Here is an 11570-nt window from a genome sequence, read left to right as displayed (position 1 = left end):
CCATGGAAATACAATTATATGTGACTATTATGAGCAATTAATTATATGCCAACAAATTAAGCAATCTGGAAGAAATGGATACATTCCTAGAAACATATAACTACTAAAATGGAAATAGGAAGAAATAGAAAATTTGAACAGATATATAACTAGCAAATAAATTATTCACTCAATAAATTATTCAGTAACCAAAAATCTGCCAACAGTGGCACATGGGTAGCTCAGGCAGTTAAGTGTCAGACTCTTGATTTCAGCCCAGGTCATGATCTCAGAGTTGTGAGATCAAACCCGGCGTTAGGTTCTGCACTGGGGGTGGAGCCTGCTTAAGATTCCCTGCCTTTGCCTCTGCTCCTCCCCTTCCCTCTTTAATTAATTAATTAATTAAATATTTTTAAAAGTCTCCCAACAACAAAAGTCCAGGGCCAGATGGCTTGCCAGGGTAATTTTACCAAACATTTAAAGAAGAGTAATGCTTATTCTTCTCAAACTGTTCAAAAAAATAGAAATGGAAAGAAAACTTCCAGTCATTCTGTAAGACCAACATTACCTTGATTTCCAAACCAAAGACCTCACTAAAAAGGGAGAATTATGGGCCAATGTCCGTGATGAACATCAGTGCAGAAATTCTCAACAAGATACTAGCAAATCAAATTCAATAGCACATTATGAGAATTATTCACCATGATCAAGTGGGATTTATTCCTGGACTGCAGGTGTGGTTCAATATTCACAAATCAATCAACATGATACACCACATTAATAAAAGAAAGGGTAAGAACCGTAAGATCCTCTCAGTAGATGCAGAAAAAGCATTTGACAAAGTACAGCACCCATTCTCTTTTTTCTTAGAATTTTTTTTTTTTTTAAGATTTATGTGGGGAGAGGAGCAGAGACAGAGAATCTCGAGCAGACTTCCTACTCAGCATAGAGCCCAATGAGGGGCTTGATCTCACAATCTTGAGATTATGACCTGAGCTGAAATCAAGAGTTGGATGCTCAACCACCTGAGCCACCGAGGTGCCCAGGTACCCATTCTTAATAAAAACCCTCAACAAAGTAGAGATAGAGGGAATACACCTCAATATCATAAGGACATATGTGAAAGACCCACAGTTATCATCCTCACTGGGGGAAAAAGCAGAGCTTTTCTGCTATGGTCAGGAACAAGACAGGGATGTCTACTCTCACCAGTGTTGTTTGACATAGATCTGGAAGTCCTAGCTTAAGTAATCAGACAACAAAAAGAAAGGAAAGGCATCCAAATTGGTAAGGAAGAAGTGAAACTTTCACTATTCACAAATGACATGATGCTCTGTATAGAAAACCGAAAAGACTCCACCAAAAAATTACTAGAACTGATACAGGAATTCAGCAAAGTTGCAGGGTATAAAATCAATGCACAGACGTCTGTTGCATTTCTATACAACAATAATGAAGTGGCAGAAAGAGAAATAAAGGAATCAATTCTACAATTGCACTAAAACCATAAGCTAGCTAAGAAGAAACCTAACCAAAGAGGTCAAAGATCTGTATTCTGAAGACCATAGAACATTTATGAAAGAAATTGAAGATGACACAAAGAAATGGAAAAACATTCCATACTTATGGGTTGGAAGAACAAATATTGTTAAAATGTCTGTATTACTCATAGCAATCTACACATTTGATGAAATTCCTATTAAAATACCAACAGCATTTTCCCACAGAGCTAGAACAAAGAATTCTAAAATTTGTATGGAACCCTAAAGACTGTGAATAGCCCAAGCAATTTTGAAAGCTGGAGTCATCACAATTTTAGATTTCAAGCTATATAACAAAGATCTAATCAAGACAGTATGGTACTGACACAGAAACAGATGCATGGATCAATGGAACAGAATAGAAAGCCCAGAAATGGGCCCACAGTTATATGGTCAACTTATCTTCAACAAAGAAGGAAAGAATATCCAATGAAAGAAAAGATAGTCTCTTCAATAAATAGTTGGGAAAACTGGGCAGCTACATGCAGATGAATGAAACTGGACCACTTTCTTACACCATACAAAAAAATAAATAAATTCAAAATGGATGAAAGACCAAAATGTGAGACAGGTATCCATCGAAATTTTAGAGAAGAACATAGGCAGCACCCTCTTTGACCTCAGCTGCAGCAGCTTCTACTAGACACATTATTGGAAGCAAGGGAAACAAAGGCAAAATGAACTATTGGAACTTCATCAAGATCAAAACCTTCTGCACAGCAAAGGAAACCACCAACAAAACTAAAAGGCAACCTGCTGAATGGGAGAACATATATGCAAATGACAGAGCTGATGAAGGGTTAATATCCATAGTATATAAAGAACGTATCAAAGTCAACACACAAAGAAAAGATAATCCAAGCAAGAAATGGGCAGAAGACTTGAACAGACATTTTTCCAAAGAAGACATCTAGATGGCTAACAGACATGTGAAAAAATGTTCAACATCATTCATCATTGGGGAAATACAAATGAAAACCATGATGAAATACTACCTCATACCTGTCAGAATGGCTAAAATTAGCACAGGAAACAATAGATGTTGGTAAGAATGCAGAGGAGGGAACCCTCTTAGACTATTCATGTGAATGCAAGCTGTTGCAGCACTCTGGAGAACAGTAGGGAGGTTCGTCGAAAAGTTAAAAATAAAGATGTCCAACAACCCAGCAATTACACTACAGGAATTTGTCTAAAGGATACAAATATACTGATTCAAAGGGCACATGCACCCTGATGTTTATAGCATCATTATCAACAATAGCCAAATTATAGAAAGAGCCCAAATGTTCATTGACTAATGACTGGATAAAGAAGATGTGGGGGGCACGGTCCCAGGATCCTGGGATTGAGCCCTGCAAAGGGCTTTCTGCCCAGACGGGGAGCCTGCTTCCTCTTCTCTCTCTGTCTGCCTCTCTGCCAACTTGTGATCTCTGTCTGTCAAATAAATAAATAAAATATAAAAAGAAGATGTGGAATATACATACAATGGAATAGTACTCAGCCATAAAAAATATGATCAATGATATGGATCAGAGCTAGAGCATATTATGGTAAGCAAAGTTAGTTAGAGAAAGACAAATGCCATGTGATTTAACTCATACATGAAATTTAAGAAACAGAACAGATAGATATAGGGGAAGGGGAAAAAAAGAGAGGGAGACAAACCATAAGACACTCTTAACTATAGAGAACAAACTGTGGGTTGCTGGAGGGGAAGTAGACAGGAGATGAGTTAAATGCATGATGGGTATTAAGGAGGGCACTTGTGATGAACACTGGGCATTGTATGTAGATGATAAATCACTAAATTCTACTCCTGAAACCAATATTATACTGAATGTTAACTAACTAGAATTTAATAAAAACTTAAAAAAAGATATGATTAAAAAAAAAATAGGGGCACCTAAGTGGCTCATCACTTGAGTGTCTGACTCTTGATTTAGGCTCAGGTCATCAGCTCAGGGTCATGGGATTAAGCCCCATGGTGCCTCAGTGTAGGTCTCTTTGAATTTATATTATTTAGAACTCTGGGCTTCCTGGATCTCAATGTCTATTTCTTTCCTCAGATTTGAGAAGTTTTCAGTTATTATTTCTTGGAATAAGCTTTCTGCTCCTTTCTCTTTCCCCTTCCTCTGGGGCTACTATCCCATAAGTCTCTTAAGTTATGTTCATTCTTTTATTTTTTTTCTTTTTCCTCCTCTGATTGGATGAATTCCACTGCCCTGTCTTTGAGTTTTTTGATCCTTTCTTCCACTTGATCCAATCTGCCTTTAAAGCTCTCCATTGAATTTTTCAGTTCAATTATATTCTTTAGCTCTGTTATTTCTGTTTGATACTTTTTGTATTTTCTCTTTGTTGAAATTCTCTTTGTTCATGCATCACTTAAATTTTCACTTTGTTCATCCCCTGACCTCTGTAACCATGATTTTGAATCTCTCTCAGGATATATCATTATTTCCATTTCATTAAGATCTGTTTCTAGAGGTTTATCTTGTTCATTTGTTTGGAACATATTCCTGTTTCTTGATTTTACTTGACATTCTATGTTGATTTCTGTCCATTAGATAAAACAGTCACACCTCCCAGGTTGGGTAGAGTGGTCTCATGTAGGAGATAAACCTCATCAATTCCCTTCACCTGGGCTTTTGTTTGGCTCTGAAATCTTTGTGATGGTCTAAGTCTTCTTCTTTGTTCTTAGTGGTTCCCAGTAATTGGGGGTAACCAAGACCTATCAGTGTCCCAGAGGTGTAGGTCACATTTAGGATGTAGGTACACAGTGACTAGAAATTACACTCTCAGGCAGCATGTGGCAAAATATGTAGGTAAGAGAAACTGGAAGATGGGTGTGTTTGCTCACTCTGTGAGGCCCAGGTAAATAGCTACAGGGGTTCTTCTTTCTTTGTTACATTCCTTTGGGACTCATAAATGCAAGTTCAGTTGGTTGTCAGAGACAGGTGATCTGGGGACCTTTCCTTCAGGCAGCAGCTGCAAAAGCTGGGGCACCCAAATGTGTGTACAAGCTGCTTGCAGGGAGATACTGGTGACTTGAAATGGACTAGAAAGAGAAAGCAGGGGAATTGTCCATCAACATCCCAGTCTCCTTGGTATCATAGTTAGCCCCTAGAAGTATGCAGCTGGATTCCTTCCAGGGGAAGACTGGGAGATGGGTGTTTTCACGTGAGCCTTTTGGAGATAGCTGCAATGAGTGCTCATGCTCCTGTTAATAGACGCTGCTTTGTTTGCTATGGTCCTGTGGGACTTATGGATGCAACCCTCACTGGCTTTCAGAGCTCAGTGTTTGGAGGCCCTCCCTCAAGTGGGCATCTTAAAAGTTAGAGTGCTCAGTGTGGAGTCTGAACCTCACTCCTCAGAGTGAGGTTGGGAGTTCCCTCCTGCTTATAGGGTACTGTGCTTCAGTAGGGTTTATGGTGAGTGTGTCTCATTGTTTTCTATGTATCTCTGTGGGGATATTTTCTCATTTGTTTGATATGTAGGAATCCATCAGGAATTCAGCATTAATTGTGTGTAGTTGTACATTTACTGTGTCTGTGGGAGGAGGGGAATTCAGGAACCTCCTATTGTCACCATCTTGGTTGACTTACCTCCACTCATTCTAATTCTATATTTGTCTTCTTTCATTTCATTTTATTTTCTTGTTTTCTTTAGTGGGGAGAGAAAAAGAGAAAGAAAGAACCACATTTGTTCTATTTTGAAGTGCCTTCATTCTGGGGTGCCTCTAAAAATATAATGAAAAGTAGGGGACTCAGGGGTGCCTAGGTGGCTCAGTGGGTTAAGTCTCTGCCTTCAGCTTGGGGTCATGATCTCAGGGTCCTGCGATCGAGCCCCACATTGGGCTCTCTCCTTTCTCTCTGCTAGCTTCTCTGCCTACTTATGCTCTCTCTCTCTCTGTCAAATAAATAAATAAAATCTTAAAAAAAAAAAAAGAAAGAAAAGTAGGGGATTCAATTGTGAATTCTAACTAATGGAAATGGGTTTGTTTTTAGGTGCTAGAGAATCATTACTGTCAGTCTCAGAATGTACCCAGCATAAAGAGTGATTGCAAAACAGATGCTGGCTGTTCTGTCACAGTAGCCACTCAAGATCGGACTGAGGAAAGAAATGATCAAAATGAATCTCGTCAAAGTATCTTGAAGTAAGTTTTTGATTATACATTCCTTTTCAGTGGATGATATCCGTTTGATGTTGTTTGGGCTTAATGGCAAGAATCGAACCCTTGAAAGATAAAGAAATGAACATTTCTTGGAGCTGTGGAGAAGGAGGAAGAGAGTATTTTCTGTAGTGCTTTAACAATTCATTGCAAAATATTTTTTTCCCTGTTGGTCTAGCTTATATCTTCTGAGAGAGGAGCTAATTCTCATTCTGAGAATCCTCTCTTATTATGTTAATTTCCTGTGTCAGAGGAAGTTGAGCTAATCATTTCATCCATTTTTACATATGAAGCAATATATCTTTGAATAACAAGACTGAACCTTTAATGGCAGGGAGATTCCTTTGTGAGAATGGCAGATTTCATAGATTGATTATGTTATTTGAGTAAATAAAAATGGGGATGTTTAGTCATTCGTTGAACAACATTTTATTGACCTTCTACTATGTACCACACATGGTTAAAAAACAGAACACAATAAATATGAAACATTATGTTCCTTTTCAGTAAATGGGATCAATTGAAAGCAAGCTTTTTTGTTTCTAAGAATGACTTAGAATTCTAGCTGCTTTATTTTTGTCAGTAGAATGCCAACCGAAGCATATAATCCTGAAGTAAAAGAAACCAAAGATGAGATTATTTCTGTCACTGATGATACTGAAAAAGAACTTATAGATATTGATGAGGATCTTTTAGAAGTAAAAACATTTAACCAAGAGGAAATGGAAATACACCTATCAGACTATGAAGGTCAGTTCATTTGGCTAATCTTTTTATTTGACTTTTATTAATTTTAAGTTGGGGAATGATTATTTGAGATAATTTATTTAGTCATATATTTAAATTAGGATGTTTACAATTACCTAAATCCAAAAGTTAAAAGAGACCTCTTGGTCCTGTGTGGCTCAGTTAGTTAAGCATACAACTCTTGGTTTTGGCTCAGTTTGTGGCCTCAGGGCCATTGGCAGGCTCTATGCTTGATGGGCAGTCTGCTCGAGATTCTCTCTGTCCCTTTCCCTCAGCCCCTCCCTGAATAAAATAAACAAATCTTTTTTAAAAAGTGCAATATTTATGAAATGTTGAATGCATTACCTCATAACCTGAATTTACAATTATTTTGCCTTGGTTATGTAACTATCATGGGCCTCTTCATTTTTGTGAACCAATTCTATGAAACTTTACTTGGCAGTCTTTGATAAAACAGAAACTTTCAGAGCATTGATTGGAGTTAAATACACTGACATGAGGTCGCTCAAGTCTTATCTGGGATTCATTTAATGAAGAGGGGTTATCTCCTGTTGTTTTTATTTTTATTATTTTTATTTTTTAAAAAAATATTTTATTTATTTATTTGACACAGAGAGAGAGTACAAGCAAGCAGAGAAGCAGGCAGAGAGAGAGGAGGGGAAGCAGGCTTCCCGGTGAGCAGAGAGCCCGACGTGGGGCTCGATCCCAGGATCCTGGGATCATGACCTGGGCCGAAGGCAGAGGCTTTAACCCACTGAGCCATCCAGGCACCCCCCTCCTCTCCTGGTGTTTTTTAAAAAACATTTTTATATGTCTGTTGACCATTTGTATGTCTTCTTCAGAGAAATGTCTGTTCATGTCTTCTGCTCTTTTCTTGATTGGATTATTTGTTCTTTGGGTGTTGAGTTTGATAAGTTCTTCAAAGATTTTGGATGATAGCCCTTTATCTGTAAAGACATTTGCAAATATCTTTTCCCATTCTATCAGTGCTCAATATCATTTGGCATCAGGGAAATACAAATCAAAACCACAATGAGAGACTACCTCACACCAGTCAGAATGGCTAAAATTAACAGGTCAGGAAGCAACAGTGTGGCAAGGATGCAGAGAAAGCAGAACCCTCTTTTACTGTTGGTAGGAATGCAGTCTGTTGTGTAGCCACTCTGGAAAAGAGTATTGAAGTTCCTCAAAAAGATGAAAATAGAGCTACCTTAGACCCAGCAATTGCACTACTAGGTATTTAGCCCTAAGATACAATTGTGGTGATCTGAAGGGGTACCAGCCCTCCAATGTTTATAGCAGCAATGTCCACAATGACCAAACTATGGAAAGAGCCCAGATGTCCATCAACAGATGAATGGATAAAGAAGATACGGTACGCATGCGCGCACACACACACACACACACACACACACACAATGGAATATTACTCAGCCATCAGAAAGGATGAATACTTAACCATTTACACTGATGTGGATGGAATTGGATGGTATTGTGCTGAGTGAAATAAGTCAATCAGAGAGAGACAATTACCATATGATCTCACTCATACGTGGAGCCTAAGAAACAAAACAGGATCATGGGGGGCAAGGGAGGGAAATAAAACAAGGTGAAATAGAGAGGGAGACAAGCCATAAGAGACTCTCAATCACAGGAGACAAACAGGTTGCTGGTGGGGTTGGGGGGAAGGAGGGTAACTGGGTGATGGACTGTAAGGACGGCATGTGATATAATGAACACTGGGTGGCTTAGTTATTAAGTGTCTGCCTTCAGCTCAGGTCATGATCCCAGGATCCTAGAATGAAGCCCCACATCGGGCTCCCTGCTTAGCAGGAAGTCTGCTTCTTCCTCTCCTACTCCTGCTTGTGTTCCCTCTCTCTGTGTCTCTGTCAAATAAATAAATAAAATCTTTAAAAAAAAAAGGCTGATGAATCACTGACCTCTACCTCTGAAACTAATAATACACTATATGTTATTTGAATAATAGAATGAAAGAAGTAATTAATTAACTATATGTTAATTAACTATATGTTAATTAATTTAATTTAATTTAAAAACTTTTTATAAGGAGGATAGAAAATATTTCTGCCATTATACTTGTTTCCTGTAATATTCCTGAACCTTCTAAAAAGTAAACTGATTTCTTTTCTTTTCTTTTCTTTTAAAGATTTAATGTATTTATTTAATAAAGAGAGAGGTAGAAAGAGAGAGATGGAGAGAGCATGAACAGCAGGGAAGGGTAGAGAGGAGGGAGAAGCAGACTTCCCCCCCGCTTTGCAAGGAGCAAATGAGGGACTTGATGCCAGGATCCTGGGATCATGACCTGAGCTGAAGACAGATGCTTAACCAACTGAGCCACCCAGGTGCCCCTAAACTGATTTTTTTCAAATTGTCACTCTTCTCTTTCTCCTTGTTTCCCTATAGAAGGTACCAAAGAGCCTGTTGGAAGTCTTAAAAGTTCCAATATTGCTGTTAACCTGCAGACTTTACCACAGCATTTAGAAGAAGTAAGTCAATAAGTAGTGGGTAATGTTATTTAAATTATACTTAAGTGTTTTTATTTAATCATCCAGCCAAGGCTGTTATCTTTTTAAAAATGTGCTGTGGGTTGTAGAGAATATCCAGGCCATGCAGCATTTTTCTTTCACTGAAATTCCATCATTAGTAAGATGTCTAATGATTTCAGGCAATGAAATTTTTATTTCATAAACTGCTATAGTGAATTAACTTAAAATATTAGAGGTATTCTATATGCAAAATGTTTAATTTAGCTATAGTATAGTTTTTGTACATCTATCACTTTAGTGCACTATTTGTGTTCTCAAAACTACATTGCATTTTCAGTTGGAACATGGACATTTCTAATTATTAAAAAAATTCCTTCAAAAGGGATTAGTTTTTCTTGTCTATAGTTGTTTTCAGAACGTATTTATTAATCAGGTAATGATGGATATATGTAATTTACAGGTTATTTTTGAATGTAGGGTAAATAATTTCCACTGACATCATTTATCTCTGTATTTTTATATGCTCAGTTTCTCGGGGTGACAGGCCAAAGGCAGTTCACACAGTTAAAAATCTGATTAGAGCAGTACTGGGAATTCATTTAATGCTTGGTTTTTCACTTGCCTTTAGACTGTTTTTACCCAGGTGAATGGCTAATGTGACACTCAGGACACCTAAGACAATAATACCTATTTATATGACCCCTTTTCTTTTTTGCTACTATTAATTTTAACAGCATTCCACAGGAGAGGTTCAGTGTCCAAGGGAAGAACCACTGGAGTCATGTATGGAGACAAAATCAACTGAACATAAATGGTAAGGAAGTGATCGTTACTGCCATCTGGGATTCATTTGATGAAGAGGTTATTTTTCTTATAATTTATAATATATGTTTTAAGGTGATTTGTATTCCTAGTGAAATTTAACTTTATAGCAATGGTAAATGATAATCTTTAGTAAATGTTATAGATGTCTTAATCTTGGTAGAATGAAAGAAGTAATGGTATCTCAAATGCCTTTTGTTTTCCCATCACTATCAGCCTTATCAAAGTAAAATACAGCTGTAAATAGACCAGAGTTTATTCAGCTGCTAATTAGGGAAACACCTTGTCAAACTGATTCCATTTTTCTTGGATCAAATAAAGAACCATTATGAATCATAATTGTATGTGTAATTTTGTTCACTGTTACGGTATATTACTGCACACCATAGGGCTGTTGTACTGGCTAGCATATTATTGCTTCAAGGAGATCCAAAAGCAGTTGTAATCTGTTGCAGGTGGGACATGATTTCTTAATTTTTAGAATCTTTGAAGTTTCAGAATTTTAGAACTAACTTGAATAAGAGAAGCACCATCATTAGGTTTTCTTCCTCTTTTTAATATACAAATTTGTTCATTTCTTTGGACAGTTAACAAAAGAATATTTTAAATGGGATGTGCCTTTACAAATAGATATTTCTATTAAAAAACTAGCCTTTATGGTTTTCAATGTAATAAGGGCTCTCTGTAGTATTTCTGAACAAAGTGTCTGTTTCTGCCATAGGTGGAATTTGAGGTCACTGCTAACCTCACTTCCCCGTTTTAGATTCTTTTATTTCTGCTGGGCAGTGAACAGTGTTCAAGTTTTATGTTCAGTCATTCAGATGTATTCTTTGCTGTTTGTTTGAATCTGTTACTAATTGCTATGGAGACAAATATAAACAGATTGTAATTATGAGCAAAGCATTATAGAGGATTAGAGAATGTTTAGACTCTTAGGTGGCTGAGCATTAGATCACCTGTACCTTAGGAAATGTGAAGAATATTTCCTAATCAGTTATCAGTCTTTAATTATAGTATGATCGAAGCCTTTTCAAATCCTGAATACACTGTTCCTTATTCATTTTGTGTAGATTCAAGGTCAGAAATTTCTAGGTAAGTATTTTTGTGTCCTCTAGTATTTTTATATAATCATATTTTATAAGTAGATAATAGAATGAAATGATGCCTATTGTGCCATTTTGAAATAGTTCTGAATGTTTTGACTAAAAACTAAGAGCAAAATGAAAGCAACATGAAGCATTGAAAGAGCAATGTAGGTACACTTTTCTGACACCTTTATTATTGGAAGATTTTCCTATAGCAGCTGTGCTTTAGATATATAGAAACTGGTCTGGAATAGTCTTTTTGAAAAAAAAGTGTAGTTGAGCCTTGGACAATATAGTTTTGAGTCACTTGGGTCCCCTTACATACAAAATTTTTTTTGATAACAATAGTTTGGTACTGCAAATGTATTTTTTTCTTATGACTTTCTTAATAACATTTTCCTTTCTCTAGCTTACTTTATTGTAAGAATATAGTATGCAGGGGCACCTGGGTGGCTCAGTGGGTTAAGCCTCTGCCTTCGGCTCGGGTCATGATCCCAGGGTCCTGGGATCGAGCTCCACATTGGGCTCTCTGCTCAGCAGGAAGCCTGCTTCCTCCCTCTCTCTTTGCCTGCTTCTCTGCCTACTTGTGATCTCTGTCTGTTAAAAATAAATAAATAAAATCTTAAAAATAAAAAAGAATATAGTATGCAACACATAACAACAAAATATGTTAATTGACTGTTTATAATAGGGTTTCTGGTCATCAGTAGGCTATGAGTAA

At 37.1% G+C, this 11570-nt stretch overlaps 1 protein-coding gene across 1 annotated transcript in view; it reads left to right on the top strand.

Moving 5' to 3' along the window:
- The window catches only part of CPLANE1 (ciliogenesis and planar polarity effector complex subunit 1), a 138771-nt gene that overhangs the window by 63340 nt on the left and 63861 nt on the right, over positions 1 to 11570 (top strand). Inside the window, exons 26-30 of the mRNA XM_059416317.1 lie at positions 4923 to 4948; positions 5525 to 5673; positions 6272 to 6438; positions 8860 to 8942; positions 9677 to 9756. Of these exons, the coding sequence (XP_059272300.1) occupies positions 4923 to 4948; positions 5525 to 5673; positions 6272 to 6438; positions 8860 to 8942; positions 9677 to 9756 (505 nt within the window). The remainder of the gene's footprint in view (positions 1 to 4922; positions 4949 to 5524; positions 5674 to 6271; positions 6439 to 8859; positions 8943 to 9676; positions 9757 to 11570) is intronic.

Source organism: Mustela nigripes, chromosome 12, assembly GCF_022355385.1.
Source record: "Mustela nigripes isolate SB6536 chromosome 12, MUSNIG.SB6536, whole genome shotgun sequence".
NCBI classification, from domain to species: Eukaryota; Metazoa; Chordata; class Mammalia; order Carnivora; family Mustelidae; genus Mustela; species Mustela nigripes.
The sequence above is the reverse complement of the archived record's forward strand: the minus strand, read 5'-3'. Positions and strand labels throughout refer to the sequence as shown.